Here is a 19,437-nt window from a genome sequence, read left to right as displayed (position 1 = left end):
GTGAGCCACTCCTTGCCCCAGCCTATATAGGGTTTCTGAATCCATAACAACGTAGTGATACACATTATGAAAACGATAAGAGGAGTCTTGGGTCTTCACGTTTCTACTCGGCTCTATGACATATCCTTGCTGGATTTATTTACAGGGAATTCTAAGAAAAGTACCAAACCACTTACGGCCACCATGTAGCTTTAAAAACCTCATGGACTTCATACATTTCAATTGGAGAAGTTCTATTGGGCTTTTCTGCTGAAGTAAGTGTGTCAAGCTTATCTTCTCGGGTGCTGAAGAGAAGTTGAGATAGGTGGACCAACTATGGCAGAACAGAGTACCATGACAAGAAAAACCATCGAATTGTGATCAATAGATCGCAATGTCCTGTTGTCAAGCGAGTCTAGCTGCGCATTAAACAGCCTTTTTATTGCACCCCGTTTATCTACATGTTCATCATTCTGGCAGCTGAACACCCCGCCTGTCTTCGACAGACGAGTGCAACAGGGGCTGTGCCCCCATACCCCCCTTTGATCCGGAATCAAGACCATCTTTTTAACGCGTTTATCGGTACCAGACCGAAAGCATGCTTCAGCCGCACGCATCTTGGAAGGGTTTGTTTTGTCCCGTCACTGCACCCGCGACCTCTTCTACCTACTCTACTGGCCTCAAGCCAAGGACAATGCCAGAAGGGCCCTCGCCCTCCCCGGAGACTCAAAGTCCGGCTCACCGAACAGCTTCCACACCAGACCAGAAAGTTCTGCCTGTTTTCCACCACGCGGAAACAGCTGCTCCACAACCGCCGACAAACTGTAGGCGACAAAAAGTAGCCTCGCAATGTCAGCATCCTCGACAGTCCAATGCACGCCCACCAAGTGGTCCCATGTCCGCACAGCATCGTGCCCCGGACACTCCTCACAAAGCGCCAGCCTGCACAAGTACTCATCCGCCGCTACCCCATCAGCGCGGCTGTCCTCCGTGCCCGGCAACCTGCCTCCACGAACCAGGTAACCACACAACGCCTGTCTCTCCAGACTCCGGCCCAACAAGTAGGGGTCTTCATCACTCCATGCCCCCCAGTCCGAACCACTCAGTGGTATCCCGTGCTTGACCGCCCAGCACAACAACAAGACGCCTCCCTCCGTCGCCGTCACATCACTACCCGGATCTGCCTCATTGCAGTATCGCACCACCCTCTCCAGGTCTCCACAGGCCTCTGCCCTCTCCTTCTCTGTCAACGCCTCCAGCGCGGTCCAGCCAGCCTCACCTACCCACATGAACAGCTTCGGCCCCTCCATCCCGTCTTCCCTTCCGTCCATGCCCAACATCGAACAGTAAGCCCGGCACAATTGCCTACACTCATCGTCCATCCTCTCCTCCATTCCTTCCTCACCACCACTCCGTATCGTGGCACACCGTGTCGTGTTCCAGTAACCCGGAATCCAAGAAGAAAAGCCCTTCCTTCTCCAGTCCTTTGTCCGCACTTACCTCAACTATTCGTGCACGGCCCGTGTGTCAATCCTCTTGTCTTTCGTCCAAAAGTGTTATGTAGAAAGAAGAGAAACCATTTCCCCTCTTTGTCGGGGCACCACCCCTCTTTATCTCTGTGTGCAGAGTGCACCATGACGTTTCATTGGTGCGTGTTGTTGTGGGCCCGCTGGGCGCACTTCCATTTATGGTAGTCGGTTACGACCACTGGTCCGCCCTCCAAAACATGATGTACCGGTGGTACTTGAAAACCACCGACCACGTCCATCTTAATAGTGAATCATACCGGACCCCCTGTCCAAAGGGGGTCAAGATGGACGATGTGATTCGTGCGACCACGCACGATTCCCCCACTAATTACCATTAGCAGGTTAGCAGTCCACGAAATCGTGGACTCACCAAAAGGTGTACAAGTCCCTTCGCAGAGGGCCGGATCGTCTCCACAACCCCGACGACACCCCCGATCACCGAACCCGACTCCCGGACTGTCCTCTGCTACGTTGGACTGGTACTGCTCCGCATTGGTGGCAAAGCCTTGTGTGCCACTCCCCCAAGGAGTGTCACGGTCCTTCCAGTCTTTTGAGTGTTTGAGGGCCCCCAAGGGCCCGTTGTTGCTTGTTGTTAGGCGCCCGCAGGCGCCGTGTAGAGGGCCCCCCCAGGGCCCGACTGCAAGAGGAGCGCCCCAAAGGCGCGACATGAGGCTCTCACCAAGTGCACTTGTCAAGCATTCACCTGTGCATGTGTTGTTCCTCGTGCCTTCCAGGCACTCTGTCTACGCGTTCACTCCGTTCACTTTGCATCCTATTGTTTGTAAAAAAGTCCCTTTTATTTGTTCACCCGTTTTCCATCTATGTGTTCATCTTTTGAGGGTGTTGAACACCCGCCTGTCTTCGACAGACAGGTGCAACAGGGGCTGCCGCCCCCGTACCCCCGCTGTTCCGGAATCTTGACCTCACTTTTTAACGTTCCAGGTGGTACCCGCAGGGTATAAGCATGCGGTATCACTGGCTTCAACACTCAGCTGCCACCCAAAGCAGCACCCCATATAAAGACATCACGGCCTCCGTGACTTTCAAGAGAGGGAACAAGCTCGCTCCACACACACGAGAACACTCTCACAAATCGCCGCTACCTGAGCGCGAGTATCCTCCCATGGCCAACAACACCCGATCTCCCGCATCGTGCCAACACAGTAGACCAGGCCAGCCATCCTGTATTGCTCCTCCGTACAATTATGCTCAATCAAATGAGCAGGCACCGGACCACGCGCCACATCCGCCAAGAGTTCCCCGTCCTCCTGCCGCGCCATGCACTTCCAGCACGCCGCCAACGAACAGAGAAATCTGCTCCGCATCCCCATGCAAGCCGCCGAGGGCGCCTCGCGAAACCCCGTCCGTTCCATAGCCATATCACACGCAGCCCCGGCAAGACCAACCACGTTCCCTGTCGTATACGGGCAACACGCCCCCGGCTCAGTACAGACCAAGAGGTCCTCGCTCTGCAAAGGCAGTCCCTGCTCCATCGCCCATCACATCAGAACAGCACTCAACTCGTGCCACAACAAGGCCAGATCCACCTGCCTCTCGTCTCCATCCTCCTCCACCAGTCTCCGGACGGACTCCACAAGCTGCAACACAGCACCGGGCTCCTTCCCACTCCGCCCCTTCCAAGCCGCCATCACCGCGCAGCATCCAGGGCCCAGCACCGTCCTCTGCTACGTTGGACTGTGTACTGGTCCCCATTTGTGGTGCAAGGGCTTGCTCTCGACCTTAGTCCAGTAAGGCCTCGGGTCACTCTGCTCTTTTGTTGTTAGGAGGGGCCCTCAGGCCCCTCTGTGTGTTTGTGTTAGGCGCCCGCAGGCGCCGTGTGTGAGGCCCTCAAGGGCCGATCTGTAAGAGGAGCGCCCGCAAGGCGCGACATAGGCATCTTTCACCTGGTTCACGATACATCCTGGTGTTGTAAAAAGGCCCTTCAATTGTTCACGCGGTTCACTGTATGAGGGGGACCCATGGCCCCCCTTCTCTACTACGTCTTCTGTCAAAAGTCCCTTTTATTTCTACTCTGTTTTACTGAAAAAGCCTCTTTCCTTGTGGCTGAACACCCGCCCTCCTGTCGGAGGACGAGTGCAACGGGGGCTGTGCCCCCATATCCCCCTTTGACCCGGAATCTTGACCATCTTTTCCGACAGCATGCTATGTCTGTGATGAAAGCATTCTCTAGCTGCACGCATCTCTGGATGTGTTGTGTTTCCAGTCACTTGAACCCTTCTACTGTCCTCAAGCCACTCTCACCGACGCCCCTAGGCTGAGCCCCAAACACCATCCTGTGTAAGGCCGCAAACAGGTGATCTCCCGACCACATCGATGACCGAAATGCGGATACGACCTCCTACCTTCAGTGGAACTCACGCTGACCGACGACATAATAATCGCCCCCATCCAGGCGCACAAACGGAACTGCCTGGTCTCTCTCACCTCGCTCCAAGCGGACAGAATACCTCTGTCGAGACAGAACAGGGAAAAAGGGCCTGTGGATGACCTCCCAGCATCGCATCTCGCACAACCCCTGCTCCGGTTTGTAGACCCTTCAGTCCACAAGACAAGTCAGCGTCATATCGTCTGGCCCTGACACCGTCCCGATCTCGAGAGCCCTCTCCCGCAGAAGAAAGGCAGCCCAGCCACAACCATCGTAGGCCTGCACTCGCGCCACCACGCGCATGATCTGCCTGGCATCCAGTCGCATCTGCCACCCCGTCACGGGTGGACAAAACCCTTCGCGCACGTTACGCCATCGCCGCGGGCATCTCTCATGCCAACAATACGGTGCATTCGCCGGACACTCGCCCTCCACATCCGTGTCCTCCACCATCTCCTCCGCCTTTCTCGCGCAGAGATCCCTCCGCAACACCTCCGTCAGCATGCTCCATACGCCAGGTTAAATTATTTTCTACCCAAGCCCTTATTTCGCCGCTTTCTCCGTTTGCTTTTTGTCGAAAATGATCAAATGATGAACGAATGTATAATGAACTGATCTTTATGCTCTAAAAACCGTGCATTTCCCTGAGGTTGCATTGAGGCCGATATTCAAAGCTACATATTTGCTTATCATGCGATTCAGTACTCTCTTCAAAACATTTTGTATCACTTCAAAAAAAAAAAGGAAGATGGAAATTGAAAGATGCTGAGGGCCTTCGTTGAAACGATAAATGAAAAAGCAGAATAAGGTATAACGTAATCCACAAGTGAGCGGGCCACACAAGTGAGCGGACCATTTCTTATCGCCGCTAATACTGAGATCTTTAAGCCCTTACAACTTCTTTATTTTAAAAGTAATAAGGATATGGTTAAGTCTATTAGTAAACGATAAGGATGATCTATCTCCTCGAGTAATATCTAGTTCCAGAAATAAATAGTAAGCTTATAAACGAGGAACTATGTTAATTTCATTCTCCACTTTCCCTACTTCACTCCTTATAGAGTAAATAACTTATTAACTAGATTTTAAACGAAGGTCTTTATTACTCTTATCGTTTTACGAATGGACTTTACTTCGTCTTTATAGCTTCTAAAATAAAGAAGTTATAAGGGTTTAAAAATCTCGGTATTAGCGGCGATAAGAAATGGCCCGCTCACTTATGGGTTAAGTTACACCGTATCAATGTTCTGGGGACGTTGTTTGTGCGATAGAACTGATGTGGGATGATCGTGATGTTCACGAAAGGAATTACTGCCCTTGAAGGTTGGAAATTTGTCCTGTTTGAACTGCCGAGGACCTTGCGTCTAGTAATCACTAACCCTTAGACTTATTGAAATATCTATTCTGAAATCCTCATTTCAAACTTCTTTTCTTTCAAGGATATAGAGATTAAACTCATAGGTTTGGATGTTAGTAGTTACGCCACCCACAAGCAAGTGTGCAACTTTCCGATAATACAGCACTTAATCCGCCTCACTCTGGACACAGAATTAAGTGTACAGCAAGCTGCATTACCACATTAATGAGAGCCTAATAAAGGGAGCACAATGATGGTGCACGAGCGGTATGCGCCATGGCCGCCTTAGCAGTTGTCACAGTAAGAGAAAACAGCTACCCGTGCCATAGATGAGTTACTTCAATTGCTCATTGAATATAGTACGTCGACTTTACGGTAATACTCGTTGCTGTATCAGACGAACCTGTACCAATGTAAGATCAATTTCAATACCACTGCGTCCTGCAACCACATTGACATGATCTCGCGAGAGTTTTCTTTCATGATGACTCCTTGGAGTACAATACTGCCCCGCAAAGTAAAGACGAATCCGTTTTATCTGCGTTCAGTCCGTGTAAGCAATTCCAGCTGCAGGATAGACAAAACCACAATTTTTAAAACGAAGCCGGGCACGCCATAGTGGGCGCTATCGTGACCTTTTCAGTAGATCAAAATGAATGTACGTTTTTTTCGATGTCGCGTGCAATGATGGCTTCCCGGGGAATAGTGTGTGATCTTACCACTCTTTATCCACAATCCTATCGCTGCTGATCATTTGCCTCTGTGAATGAGATTTACACCAGATATCTCTTTTGTATTCACTAGAAACGAGCTATTTCTCTCGAAATTAATAGCCTTCAACTACATAGACCAGTTGCTAGGGCTCTAGTCTTCTGGCTTGTTTTCGCCATGAGCTGCTCCGTAACGTCGATTTGAGCCTTCAATTTTTTTGCTTGATCAGTTGTGCTAGGACCCCCTTTCTAAGCTGTTCATTATCATCGTGATTCGTAATTCGTGAATAATGATTTCCAGCGCCCCCGGAAGTAAGAGCTGATCCCGCGTACGTCGGTCAACGGCAATATCATGTAGATTGATGTAGAATCGCCTTCTTCTGTAACCAGATTATTTTTTCTGATTTCTTCTGCAGTCTGTACCTACTTGAATTACCTTCACGGACTGAACTGAGCAATAGAATATGGTGAACTGCTTTCGTTTCCCTGAACCCAATCCAAGAAACGAGAATGGAGAGGTTTCGGTGAGTAATGTCAATGTCAGTACGACTCGTTTCAAGTGCACTGAGGGACAAGCCCTACGCTGAATGGCTTGAAACTGTCGTAGACAGGATATTTCGCTTACGAGGAGGCCACACATATCTCGTGGAATAGGTGCGTGCATATAGCGGTTTTTAAAAAAACGGCAGAGCGTAGGTAGGCCGCTGCTAGTGTTAATATTGATATTAATAACTACAAGTACAATCCTATCGCCAGACAAGGCTTACAGAGGTCGTTATCCTAATCCAATGACTGAATAATCGATTTTTCATTTCGTGTTACTGTCGTGGCATCTGAAATTGGAATGATAGTCTCGAATCTTGATAGAATAACAAATGCCTATTATTCATCTGAATTTTATGAAGAGCTTTAGAGTGCCAATTCTCTAATAACGAGCCAATATCACGCCTTCCCATCTACGAGGTCATCCTATACTACTATAACTAGATATAACGTAATCCACAAGCAAGTAAATCATACAAGCTAGTGAATCAGTCTTCGGGCACCCGTACGATAATGTATAAGAGAATTCAACCATAACGCCTTAAATCAATTGAAACTATTCAGAATCCTCTTCTTCAGAGGCAGATACAACTTTCTGACACGTACGAGCATTATGGCCGGGCTCGCCGCAGACGCCACATCGTCGCGCGCGCGTTTCTGGCCTCCTCGTACGACTAGTGTTCTGACTCGTTTCCGCCCTTAACTGCTGCGTCGCATCGATTTGAGCCTTCAAATCCTTTGCCTGATCAATCGTGAGGGACCCTCCTTTCTGTAGCTGTTTTCTTTTCGTACGACGACGGCGGCTAAGGCGGTCGTTTGCATCTCGAAGTTCGGCGAGGTCATGGCGCATACGGGTCTGCTCGTGCACCATCATTGTGATTCCTTTGTTTAGCTGCCGCAGGCTCTCAATAATGGACGACGGAGAGCTATTCTGGTGTCGTACGATACGATTTTTGATGTACTCTGTCTGCGATTCGGCCTCAATTGGGTTGTTCGGCGTCTTTGAAACCCAAGGAGGTGGCAGCCCAGTAGAGGAACCTGGCGGTGTCGGCGTACGAAACTTCACATCTAGCTGCGAAATTACATAATTCGGGTCGTACGGTACTAGGCCTGTTGCTCTAAAGCCTGCCTGGATGTTTGACTTCGTTATCGCAGCGTCGTACGCCTTATAAAAGGCTGGGAGGAAGTCCTCCTTTTGAGATATGGGTAATATGCGCCCGCATAAGACCCTCGATTTCTTTACCGTACGCCCGTTTAAGAGGGCTAAAGCACCCAACATCGAGAGGCTGGAGCTTATGTGATGAATGGGCAGGCATACAGAGCGTTACAATATTCTGTTCCTTACAGTAGAGCTCGAAATCGACGGAATGGTGGCTCTCGTGGCCGTCGAGGATGAGGAGGCGGTAGGTGCCCTTCGTACGACGCTTCGTATGGAAATCGAAGTGTTTTACCCATTCTAGACCTCTCTCGTTCGTCGTCCAGCCGTTCTCTGAAAGCGCAATTACCCAGTCGGCCGGTAGAGGGCTATTCGCGGTCCAGGAGTCGAGGTGGACCTTCCCCGCGAAGATGATATATGGTGGGATCGAGTAGCCGTACGACGCGATACCCTGGATTACTGTAACCCATTCCTGATTGCCTTGTTGTACGGCTCTTGGCCTCCCGCGTCGATCAGAGGTCGTAACGACAGTTTCGGCGGAGATCTTGCCCATCGCGAAGCCCGTTTCGTCGAAGTTGTAGATATCGTTATCGTGGATCCCGTATTTCGCAATTATGTTTCGTACGAGCTCAAACCACGCGCGATACGCGTCCGGATCCTCGCAGAGGACCCTCTGGTAGTCGATTCTTCGATTAAAACGCGTACGGAGCTCAGATCGTCGTCGTACGAAGTTCGCAGCCCAGTTCGTTCCAACGCGTGGCGCGTCGCGTTCGCCGAGGAGTCGATCCGCCATTTCTCGAACACCACTTAAGCGCGGCGGAAACGATCGCGAATCTAGGTCGATTATATATCGTACGACGCTGTCCTCTTCGTACGAGGTCAAATTCTGGTTATGTGGTCGGAGATCGCGTTTGGCAGGTCGGCCGTGTTGTCGTCGCTGGAGGGTGGAGAATGATACATTGTAGAGTAATGCAGCCTTTCGTACGCTTAATTTTGGGTCAGATTGAAGCGCCTGAAGCGCGAGAATTACGTCGCTTTCAATTGATTGCCGTCCCATAATTACTGGTGGAGAAAAAGGGGAAAGAAGAAGGCCTGTACGAAAGTGGCGGGCGACTGATTCACTAGCTTGTGTGATTCACTTGCTTATGGATTACGTTATGTCTCTTCACTTTCCAACATATATAAGGTGCCACTTAATGATATTCCTAAACGCAATTGATTTCTGACTACAAGATCTGGGCATGTGGATTTCATCTGCGAAAATGATATTTCACCGTCTTAAAGGCATATTCAATTGTTTGGCGTTAGGATTCGACCAGGTTAGAGGCAAAAGAGATACAACGAACGTGATTCCTCCTGTTGGAAGCGGCCGCCTCATGGTAGCAATTTTTTCGAAAGTCACGATATCGGCTTGCAGGTTTGTAGAGAATCCCTACGAGCTGTATGCTGTGTAAGCCCTTCCAAGCGAACAGCACACTGGAATGCCATAATACGTATGATTGTATGATTTTCATTTTGAAGGACAATGTAAATGTAATCCTACAATACATGTATCCGTCTTATAAATCAACCAAGCATCGAAAACGAATGATGAATTGCCATTCCTTGAATATAAGTGATTCAAGCATCTGCCAACTGAAGACCCCCTACTTCATAGATCCAAGAATTTTTCAGCATAAGTTCGAGCTTCGCTTCCCTGACTACATAGCCCGGTTTCAAGAAAAGAAAAGTGTGTACGACAAAAAGAATAAGTTAAGTTGAATAACGGACTCGTCACGTCTTTATTGAGGAGCTTCCGCTTTGACTCTGCATATTTCTCCATGTGGCCAGCCAGATTAGTCAGATATCTGAGTGTAATGTAGCACTATTGATTGATCCAGTTTGACATGAAAAGCCAAAAAGACATAATTGGAATATGGCATGTATTTTCGGAACCAGGCTCGATTGTAATGCCAAAAGTACCAGGCGCGACCCGACTAAACCACGTATCAGTTCATGTGTATTTCATTTTCTTAAGAGCTGAGTAGGGACCAAGACATTTCATGACTAGTGTATTTCCTCTTCTTTTTCTTTTTCTCCAGTTTTTCTTAAATTCGTCAGAGCAATGCAATGCTGACTCGCTCCACCACGTATGCACAACATAAGCCTGGTCGGTCCTTCTCTACTCTCCACCTATAAAAAATTGTGAGTACCTGACTCATGTTGTCTAACCACTATCGGGACTTGACTGATACTGCGAGACGAAGTCGGGAGGATGTTTGGCAATATCATCGCACGATGTTAAAGGAAGTTCACAATAAACGAATATCAATCTCACCTTCTTCCGGACCCTATTTATAGTCCAATTTATCGTGCTTATCCATTAAAGTCATCGTCGAGGCCGCGACTTTAAGGATGGCTTTATTCTAACACGGAAAAATGAGCTTTGAAATCCATCGGTGCTGCCACTTCAATAAAGCATCACATGTGTACTCTGAGATCGCATGGAATAAATCCAACGTATGTTTTGCAGATTTGCGAAGTAACGAAGAAGTAAATGAAGAAAAAAAGAAACCTACTGAAGATCTCTTGCAAAGCACTCTTTCTTCTGGTCTTAATCGTGATGCGACACATAAGAGGTGGAACAGACTGCGGATACAACTCAATGCGGGCAGATGTAAACACGGTAATCAATTTATATTACCCGCCACTTGCTCGCCAATCTGTTCGTCGAAAGAATCTTGGAGATCTGACTCTCTGCGCATGCGTGTTCATCCGTCTATATGATTCATCCCTTGACATCTCTGAGTTCTGAAAATTGGCATAGAAGGACCTGAACATCGCAGTGTTTGCACAAAGTAGCCATGTGGTTATTTAACATATTGCACACGAATGATCAGCCAGATGCGACTAATTACTAGTTTCTGGCACTCCCCTTTCGCTGTGATCATGACAAGCACGTAGACACGCTGCATGGCTGTAGCGAAATTCCAGAATATCGAACTCCTGCGGAAGTGAGAGGCGTTTTAATGCGCAGCGCTTCCGCGGAATATCGTTTCATACTTAATGCAATAAACGTGATGAACAACAGCTCGAGACGGCCCACTGCTTCATTGAATTTCGTCAGGGTGGCCAGAGAATGAGTTGCCAATGTCGACATCACAATATCTTCTATCATCACTTCGTTCACATTTCTGCTCGCTGAGACCAAGCGCTCGTTCCTGATGTTGATTTTCCCGCCGATGTCTGCACTAGAGCTTCACGCTAGAGACAAGCATTATTGGGAGAAAGAAAAAAAACAAGGGAAGGATCGTGTCGGACATTTGGCTCCGAGTTTGGGATCCTTGCTGCTGGTACCGCTCGAATGAATCTTGTGGAAAATTGGGTGTAAGCTAATATTCTATCTCGTAACACGACTATGTCAGTCGTGCTGCGCCCTGGGGTGCGTGACAGGTATCTAGTGTTTGCTCTGCTGCAAAAATAAATGTTTGCTGTGCGTTGAAAAAGTCTACTCCTATTTCATTATGTGTAGCCTGTCCTTGTGTGCATGAGGCCGGCCTGTACTTGGCCAAGGTGGAGCGAGGTCATGGGGTGACCTTTGACATTATTAACGTCCTACCGCCCCGGTACGGAACGCTCGGCGCTACCAACTCAACTTAGCCTTGAACAATGCCTCGAAGCTGGTAATGGGACTCACTGACAATGTTCGGCGCCCTTCCCTTGGCCAAAGAGTCGCATAGAAGTAGGCAATTGTGATTGTTTGAAATTCGCGAGACTAGTCATATTCCCAACACACCGTTGTGTGCTGGTACCATCCATCCAACACCTTATCCCTCCCTGGTCAAGACTGTGGAGGTAGTGATCCATCCATTGAAGTCTGAGTAGTTCACAACAAACGCAACTCGGTCAGCAATATCCATCAGGTCCTTAGGCAGTACCACAAACCGCAGCGAGACCTCCTTAAGCATCTGCCCAAACACCTCTTGAGTGAGAAGCCATTCTTCCGTGGTGCTCGGCATTAGCCGTACCCCATCATCTGCAGGCCAATCCACATTCGCCTCACACATGATGATCAGCGAGCATGCCATTCGTTTATACATCAGCTCCCAATCTTCCCTTGATATCAGGTCCTTGCTTGCTTGTGACCCGATATACTGTCTGGCATAGACTATGGGGTCAATGGCCGACCGATCTGGTATGAAGAATGGTGGTGTTTGCGCCTGCATCACTGGGGAAGAGGACATCACCACTTCGCGTTCAGCAATAATAGCTTGTGCCTTGGTGATATGTCTTGATATCATCGAATTCTTGCTATCTCATCAGGACATCGCCATCACGGAGTTTGAGGTTTTGAAGTTGACGGCAAGGTGGTGTCGCAGGCATGAGGGTGTCTTGGAGACTTCCTATCTTACTTTGACGTGAACTCCTTGGTAGCCGAGGAAAAGCACCAGGCTCGCTCTTCGACACAACTAGAGTGGACACCTTCTCTCATCCTCAATGCCCTTTGTACATCCATGATCGTGTCCGAGAATGACATAGCTTTGTCGGCTGAGATGGACGAGAGCATATGACTCCTCGCAATGCCGACTTGCCACGTTGTTAGGCATTGCCACCAAGACGTTCGAGGAATTTCACAAAAAAGCTGGCAGTGGTTCAGGTGGATGAAAGATTGTCTCATGATATGTTCCCCACGGATGATCCCAAAGGTGCAAGACTGTTTCGTCCACGATGCTGAGACTTATCGTCTTTCGGCCGCCTGTCTTGGTCGACTCGGAAGAACTACCGTTTATACTGTGACGATAACATGTTTCATTTGTTTAAAGGACAACGGAGCAATAAATAGATGGGTGTTCATCAAGCGAAGTGCTTCGGGTTACTGCACATCACAGTACTATAAAGAGAGGTGACCGGCGGCCTCTGAGGCAGGCTACTATCAACGACGGTCGAAACTTCGATTATCGAGTCAGCGTGGCGCTTAACAAATTCAGTCAGGGCCTACAGCGTCGAACAGGCCGTGTAAATGGCCATGTCGCTGGCTGCAGTAGGTCACCAGAACGTGAAGAACCAGATCCCGCTCCAACCAGGGCTGACCAATCTTGCAGGAGATCTGTCATCCGCAACCGGGACCTTGAGTCTATGAAGACTCTTGGGAAAAGGCACTACCACCGAATTTGTCGATAATCTTCGCCATGAGGGTCATGTGTACGAGACACTCGAGCCCCTGTAAGGCAAACATGTGCCTGTTTTTCTGGGCGCATTCCACCTCGAGCGGCCATACTACTACAACCATAGAGTGCGGCTTGTCTACATGATGCTCCTATCCTGGGCAGGCGAACCTATCGATTCGGAGCATCATGACTCTCCGGAATTAATGCATACACGTCGCTCGGCAGTCGAATCAGTAGGACGGCTAGGCGTTGAGCATGACGACGTACGCGACGCCAATATGTTTTGTTGCTCTGAGACCAATTCTATAATGCTCATAGACTTTGAGCGTTCAACATTTCAGGTCCGAACCCCTGCGCTGCCGTCTCAGCGCGTTCGTCCCAAAAACCGGCTACACCATCGAAAACCTCTGCAGTCGATTGCAACTAACTGCGCAGTCACTCGGCACGAGATTGGGTCGAAGAATCAGCGCATTTGAGAAGTACTCGTTGTCGCAGGGTTGCTAGACCGCAAGGACGGGACGGATTGGAAGTCCTCGTCAACTGTAATAGGCTGCAAGCGGGTGGACTTGTATCAGGTTTACTTTCAGTTTACACACCTGGTTGCTGACCTTTCACTGTGGATAGCTTGATGAATGACGATCTTTCTGACGCCATGAATGGATAGACAGAGCAACTATCAGACGCCGGTACGGGCCTGACTGCTTTCTCATGCCCGAGCACCTTTGCATAATATTCATCTCTGTCAGAAGTCCTTCACTTCCAATCTGTAGACTACCGATGTGCGAGGCTAGACTCGACTGGCTCGTCTTGTATATGGGAGGCTAGCGATCAATGTCTGGAGACTTGTGGATGAAGCGGATGTACTTGTCCTAGTAAGACCGTTCTGACTAGTACAACTTCAAAGGTGATACCTACGCCTGCGCAAGTCTCGTATATGCGGTGATTGACTGAGCACTTGAATTCTGCGTAAAGAGGTGTGCTTCCCACTCGACATGGCTCCAGCGGTACCGATCGGCTCCGGAGGTTACAAGTCGCACGGTTGACGAGGCTATAAGGCAGCGTAATTGTGCTAGCACACAAAAATGTCAGAAGGCGGAAGGCTACCTGTGATGTGTACGAACCAATATGCCCCGCTAAAAGCTCGCGGGGATTTGACCTCCATTGCTTTCTGTCGGCGTTACTAGCCTGCATTAGTATTTGAAGATTCTTAAATGTGCTTGCGAGAGATATATGGAAACGCTTCGATAACTAGCCAGAGTGAGACCTCATGGAGGTACGCTTTTCAACGAAATAGTCGTGGCTCTCAGGAGAAATGGCGGAATTTGTTCCTGACGACAATGTGCAATTTCTTCCAAAGGATCCAATATAGACCTTGCAAGATCCTGTGAAGATCGCCAAAAGCAGCCGTGTCCCCAGAGCGCTGGGCAGTACGACGACCGGGTCGCCCAATGACTGCCGGAACAGAGTTTGTGCAAAATGCAGCGCACACAGCAGAAATGACGTCATGTACGGCCCACGTTCTGCACAGCATGAATCAATCGATTCAGAAGTTGTACTGGGTCTGATGAAAATGGAACAAGATGTCATAAGCCAAACCGTCCGTTCCCTTGATCACCTCTTGTGTCTCCTCTTTATCCAGCAGCTCTTTCCGCATGGCGAAGGTTTCGAGCACCACTTGCCGCAGGGTTCTGACGGTCTCTGGTGTAGAAGTATATGCCTCCTTGGCCGCGTCGAGGAAGCCTTGTGTGTTCCAGTTCTGGCTTAAAGAAGCAGTCTTGAACTTGACCACGGCAAGTTCTTTCAGCCCTCGAACCAGATACATCTCTGCTAGAGTGTAAACTTTGGCATGGAAGAGTAGGCCAGCATCTTCCTGGTCCTGTGCTTGTTCGACAGGCACAGCATAGTCGAGACGATAGAAGTACTGAATCATCGCGTCCACAACGAGGGGATCGTCATTTGGGAGAGATAATATCCCGTCGGCAACCTCGTCCCGATCACTGCGGCACCACCCTGCGATAAAGTCGGACCGCGTGCATACGACGACCTTATGGACTGGATAGCTCTTGGTGGTGGAAGCAATGATCAAGTCCGAGTACAATTCATTGAGGTGGAGGCTCGCAATAGCGCTGTGTAGCTCCCGTTGTGGTGCATCCGTTGTGGGAAGGCTGGGGGTTGAGGTGAAAGCGGTACCCAACAGCCCCGCACCTCCACGAGACCGTGGAGGCATTTAAAGACTTCCGTCAAGCTCTGGAGGCGACCGAAGATGTTGTCCTGTAGGGACCTAGGAATTATGACCAGACGCTCGTCCGGTTGACAGATCCCGAAAAGACAGAGTTGCGCTGACAATGGTAGGATTTCTTAACTTTCCTTTTCCGACTCTGCATGTTGCAGTACTTACAGACCTTAGTACAGGCGTGATAGTCTTTCATGAAGGCGCGAGATTTCCTCAAGCTGGGATAGCGTTCAGGTGATACTGTAGTCTCGAAAAGCAAAGGACTGCCACTGCACCGCGGGGGTGGAGGTCTTAAGTCATGTTGGCGCCTACCACTCCGTCCAAGCACGCGGGGAGGTGGGCCGTGCACCCCACATTCGGCAGTGGGACTTCCGCAGCTCAAGCGCTGTAGTGTGTGCTGATACTGGAATGATGACCATGGAGCACGATTGGGCTGACCTCTACCCTACCTCCCCGCACGCATGTTGGCTCCTCCACTGATGTAGCTGGTTCTGCCAGGGTTAGGTGGCCTGTACGCAAAAGGGTTCGTGCCTGATCTACATGGATATCGATTCCGAATTCGCTGTAGTACTGTAGTGATCAAGAATGGTGAGCAGTCTGTTATCGATGGTGTGACCGTCGACATGATCCTCCGCTGCAGAGATCCACGGCATGTATTACACGGATATGACCTGATGATGGCGTTGAGAATGGCGCTGGTGGGGATCCTGGTAGCAATATGCATTAGCTTGATGACCCTCGACAAGGCTTTCGCAAGCCACCGTCTGGTACTGGAAGCCTCGATGCTCTGTTGAGATGGGCACGTCCTGTTCCTAGTGACGAAAGACGAGCGACTTGGCAGCGCGACATGTCGCGGACAAAACGTCGGGCGACTCCTACCTCCACTCCCTCTCTCCATGAAAAACCCGGGTCTTGATCCTCAAACACTTGCTCAAGGTCGAGGCAATGTTCCGTCGTGACGAGATAGATGTTCTGGAACTACTGCTTGATGGATAGATGTTCCACTTGCAGACAATGACAGTTGCAATAGTCCTTCACTGCGATGTGTCGTGGGCCGGATATCTCAAGAGACACGGCAGATGGCAATGGTCTGCTGGCAGACGTTGATGCTGTGGCAGAAAAAGCCATGGATTCTGGAACAGGAGAGAGCCCGGCATTTGGCATAATATTTGTGATGTTAATCGGTGGGCAACTGGTTCGAGATATTGCTTTTCGCTGCTGTTCTCCTAAACGTTGCTGGTCCTCGGCGAACAACTGCTTACGGAGGCTGCTAGGAACATCGTCATGATCAAGTAACGTGCCACCCTGCTCAACGTGCTCAATCAGTGCTTTGAAGTGGTGTATTTTTAAGCGGTATCGCTTCTTGGTGTCCCTATCCTGCCAGTAATACGGCCCGACGTGGCAGGGTGGACCTGGGCCGCAAAAGGTCGCGTAAACCTGTTGGCAAATTGATGGCCGCCCACTGGAGCCTTCCTCGGCAGCAATGTACATGTCACGTTGTGCGAGCATTCGTTCTGAGGTAGACGCGACGCCTCGCTTGGTCCCACGCTTGGATGTTACACCAGTGCCTCCACTTGTTTAGATGTAGTTGCAGGTGATTTCGATCCTCAATCGTCGTCCAGCACGAAACAGGTTGCTCCGGAGGAGAAGTTGCTGTTCTAGGATTGACTATTTGATGTCTAGTTTGTCGAATCTTTCACAAAGTCTCTCTCCGATCGATCCTGCACATGGACCACAACGGTGGTGTCGTCTGGTCGATACGATCGATTCGAGGCTAGCTTCTTCTTCAACAATTTGTCGAGTTTGTTTCGTAGTGTCTTCTCCCAGTAGTCACCCGGCGCGAGCACAAGGTTTTGCTCGCTATCTTTGGAGCCAGGGACGACTCTGCCATCTACCGTCAATTTCCATTCGATCGAGTAATGTACACGAGTATGTGGATTCTTATTATAAGATTTCCCCTCGACCCAGTCCTCCAGTCGAATCAGGGGTAGTTCGCTGGTCACCGAGGTCTGGCTTTCGATTGGCGGAGTCTCGGCAACTCCTTCACCATCGAGCGCAGGTGGTGCCGCAGGGATTTGCGGGCCTTCCTAGTCATCGAGCTCGTGGACTGGCCATTCGTAGTCGTTTTGCCACGGGTCTGGATAGGCATCGGGTGGCATCGTGATCGGCTGCGGTGTTGTGAATTGTGTGACGCAGAAGGTAATGTCCACGTGGCCATTCCATCGTCTAGGAGAGTCATCGGATATGGAAAGATGAATATGCACGGCTTCCTGCCATGCATCCTGCTCAACTTTCGGCTTCTGATGTCACTGATCGATAACTTTGTCGCAATTCTGATTGATAACTTCACCTTGCAGCAAGGGCTACAAACAAATATGGACTGTTCTGTGGTAGAACGCGAGAAAAGTGTGCCGACATGTGATCGAGCCATAGTCTTACACAACTGCTGTCTCATTCCCCGCTGTCGTCACTCATCCATAGCTCCGCAACGGCAACACCGGAGAACTCATCCTTGGCGTCTAAGCTCCATGTGGTCAACGAGCACCTTTCTCTGAAGTCTTTCGGAAACTACGTAACCAAGTCGCTGTGTCGACCTTTCTGTCTCTCTGCTTTGCCCTTGTTGTCACTGGCCGATATCTACCCGACGCCAACTCCTGTCAACTCTGCATTCGAAGGCAGAGGCGCTATGGCCAAGGAGTGCCCTTTGCCAAAGTGAGGTGGAAACTACCTTGAACTTGTCTGAGTTTGCTAGATTGCGACAATTCTGCGCGATCGCCGGCTGACCAATGTGGGTCCCCGACACGGGCCGTTCCCCCAGGATTCCGGTGACTTGGGCCACAGTGGGTCCCCGGACGGCAGCGACTCGCAGTTGGTGTTTGCGATTATTATCCCCAGAGCATGTGACGTGAAGCATAGGCGCCGTCCGGTTTTCAGCTCGTGCGGCCTTGAAGTTGTGATCATGCTTGTCTCTGACCAAGTCGGCGATGTGATCGCCGCAATGTGAGCGTCGGACCAGTGATGGGAAAATCCCCGGTGGTGACTTAGACGCAAGCCCTTGGCACGCATGACATTGCACTACAAACTCTGTCTTGACGCGTGCCGCTAACATTCACAGCAATGATTAGCTCGTATATTTAGATGGCTGCCGAAGGACGTCCTGTTCGAGACATAATACTTGCGTTGACCCCCAGATAATCGTTTCAGCCACTTCAACCATTTTCACCTTCTTAGATCTCGCCCAAAGACCAGCTACTTCCACAAACCCAGCAAAGTACACCACCGATACAGCCAAACAATATGGAACCAGTAGTTACCGCAGTCTTCGAGCCTGTGACATGCACATGGCAGTACATTGTCTCAGACCCAAGCACCCGCTCAGCCGCAATCATCGACAGCGTCCTAGACTACGACTCCACGACCGCAGCAATCTCCACACGCTCTGCCGATGCCCTACTCAGTATTATTGCCGAGAAGAATCTCAACGTCACACTCATCCTCGAAACTCACGCCCACGCAGACCACCTCACCGCCGCGAGCTACCTGCAGAATAAACTGTCCGAGCCTCAGGCCGTAGACGGAGCGGGGTCAGTCAAGCCGCCGATCTGTATCGGAGAGCGGATCAAACAAGTCCAGAGCACCTTTGCCGCAAAGTACGGAATGTCGAAACAAGAGTATGCAGGCGTGTTTGACAAGCTCTGGAACGACGACGAGGAGTTTGCCATCGGCGGCCTCTCAGCTCGCGCAGTTCATTTGCCTGGACATACACCAGACCACATGGGCTACCACGTTGGCAGTGAGTTCTTCCTCCAATAATCCATGATACGATTGACTTTTCGCCGGGAAACCCCGGACATGATGCCGGACTGACAAAACCCATCATTAGACAACGTCTTCGTGGGCGACTCAATCTTCCAACCCGACGTCGGCTCCGCACGCGCCGACTTCCCGGGAGGCAGCGCACCCGCAATCTACGACTCGTGCCGGAACAAGCTCCTCTCCCTTCCCGGCGAGACCAAGATCTGGGTCGGCCACGACTACCCTCCCTCGTCCAACAGCCCAGAAGACAGCGGAAGGGCCCCACGCCCATGGGCCACCGTCGACGAGCACAGACAGCACAACAAACACCTGCGCGACGGCGTGAGCAGGGAGGAGTTCACACAGATGCGCTCGACACGGGACAGTAAGCTGTCGGCGCCGAGATTGATTGACCAGGCGCTGCGTGTCAGTATATGTGGTGGGAGGTTGCATGGCTTCGAGAAGGACGGCGACAAGGTTGTGAGTTTGCCGCAAGGCATGGTGGCGTGAGGACTTTCGCCAGTACCGGTAGTACATACGCCCGGTGTTTGTCTTAGACGGTAGCTTGAGGTGGTGGGAGTAGTACTTCCGTGGATAGCTTT

The 19,437-nt window shown here is 50.3% G+C and overlaps 5 protein-coding genes across 5 annotated transcripts; 2 read left to right on the top strand and 3 right to left on the bottom strand.

Annotated features, from left to right (window-relative positions):
• Nucleotides 1-409: 409 nt before the first annotated feature.
• Nucleotides 410-1,550, bottom strand: B0I36DRAFT_339542 (uncharacterized protein). The gene has a single exon (XM_046155888.1). It carries the CDS (start codon nucleotides 1,371-1,373, stop codon nucleotides 660-662), a length of 714 nt encoding a protein of 237 aa, XP_046004788.1. The 5' UTR covers nucleotides 1,374-1,550; the 3' UTR covers nucleotides 410-659.
• A 9,979-nt stretch (nucleotides 1,551-11,529) lies between these two features.
• On the bottom strand, nucleotides 11,530-11,856 carry B0I36DRAFT_221697 (uncharacterized protein; the record flags this gene model as incomplete). The annotated part of the gene is made up of 1 exon (XM_046149029.1): nucleotides 11,530-11,856. A coding segment is annotated over one exon (327 nt), but the record flags the coding sequence as incomplete, so codon positions are not given.
• A 1,010-nt stretch (nucleotides 11,857-12,866) lies between these two features.
• On the top strand, nucleotides 12,867-13,166 carry B0I36DRAFT_209939 (uncharacterized protein; the record flags this gene model as incomplete). Its single annotated transcript, XM_046148893.1, has 1 exon — nucleotides 12,867-13,166. A coding segment is annotated over one exon (300 nt), but the record flags the coding sequence as incomplete, so codon positions are not given.
• A 1,184-nt stretch (nucleotides 13,167-14,350) lies between these two features.
• Nucleotides 14,351-15,693, bottom strand: B0I36DRAFT_436596 (uncharacterized protein; the record flags this gene model as incomplete). The annotated part of the gene is made up of 4 exons (XM_046162834.1): nucleotides 14,351-15,012; nucleotides 15,206-15,309; nucleotides 15,490-15,549; nucleotides 15,581-15,693. 4 exons carry the CDS (start codon nucleotides 15,691-15,693, stop codon nucleotides 14,351-14,353), a joined length of 939 nt encoding a protein of 312 aa, XP_046004785.1.
• Nucleotides 15,694-18,337: 2,644 nt separating this feature from the next.
• B0I36DRAFT_256468 (beta-lactamase-like protein) lies at nucleotides 18,338-19,345 on the top strand (the record flags this gene model as incomplete). Its single annotated transcript, XM_046150943.1, has 2 exons — nucleotides 18,338-18,833; nucleotides 18,924-19,345. 2 exons carry the CDS (start codon nucleotides 18,338-18,340, stop codon nucleotides 19,343-19,345), a joined length of 918 nt encoding a protein of 305 aa, XP_046004784.1.
• Nucleotides 19,346-19,437: the final 92 nt, after the last annotated feature.

Source organism: Microdochium trichocladiopsis, assembly GCF_020744255.1.
Source record: "Microdochium trichocladiopsis strain MPI-CAGE-CH-0230 chromosome Unknown B0I36scaffold_14, whole genome shotgun sequence".
NCBI lineage: Eukaryota > Fungi > Ascomycota > Sordariomycetes > Xylariales > Microdochiaceae > Microdochium > Microdochium trichocladiopsis.
The sequence above is the reverse complement of the archived record's forward strand: the minus strand, read 5'-3'. Positions and strand labels throughout refer to the sequence as shown.

What these genes read in the sequence shown, in the direction of transcription:
- B0I36DRAFT_339542 (XM_046155888.1), bottom strand. Translation starts at nt 1,373, where the DNA reads ATGGAGGAGAGGATGGACGATGAGTGTAGGCAATTGTGCCGGGCTTAC.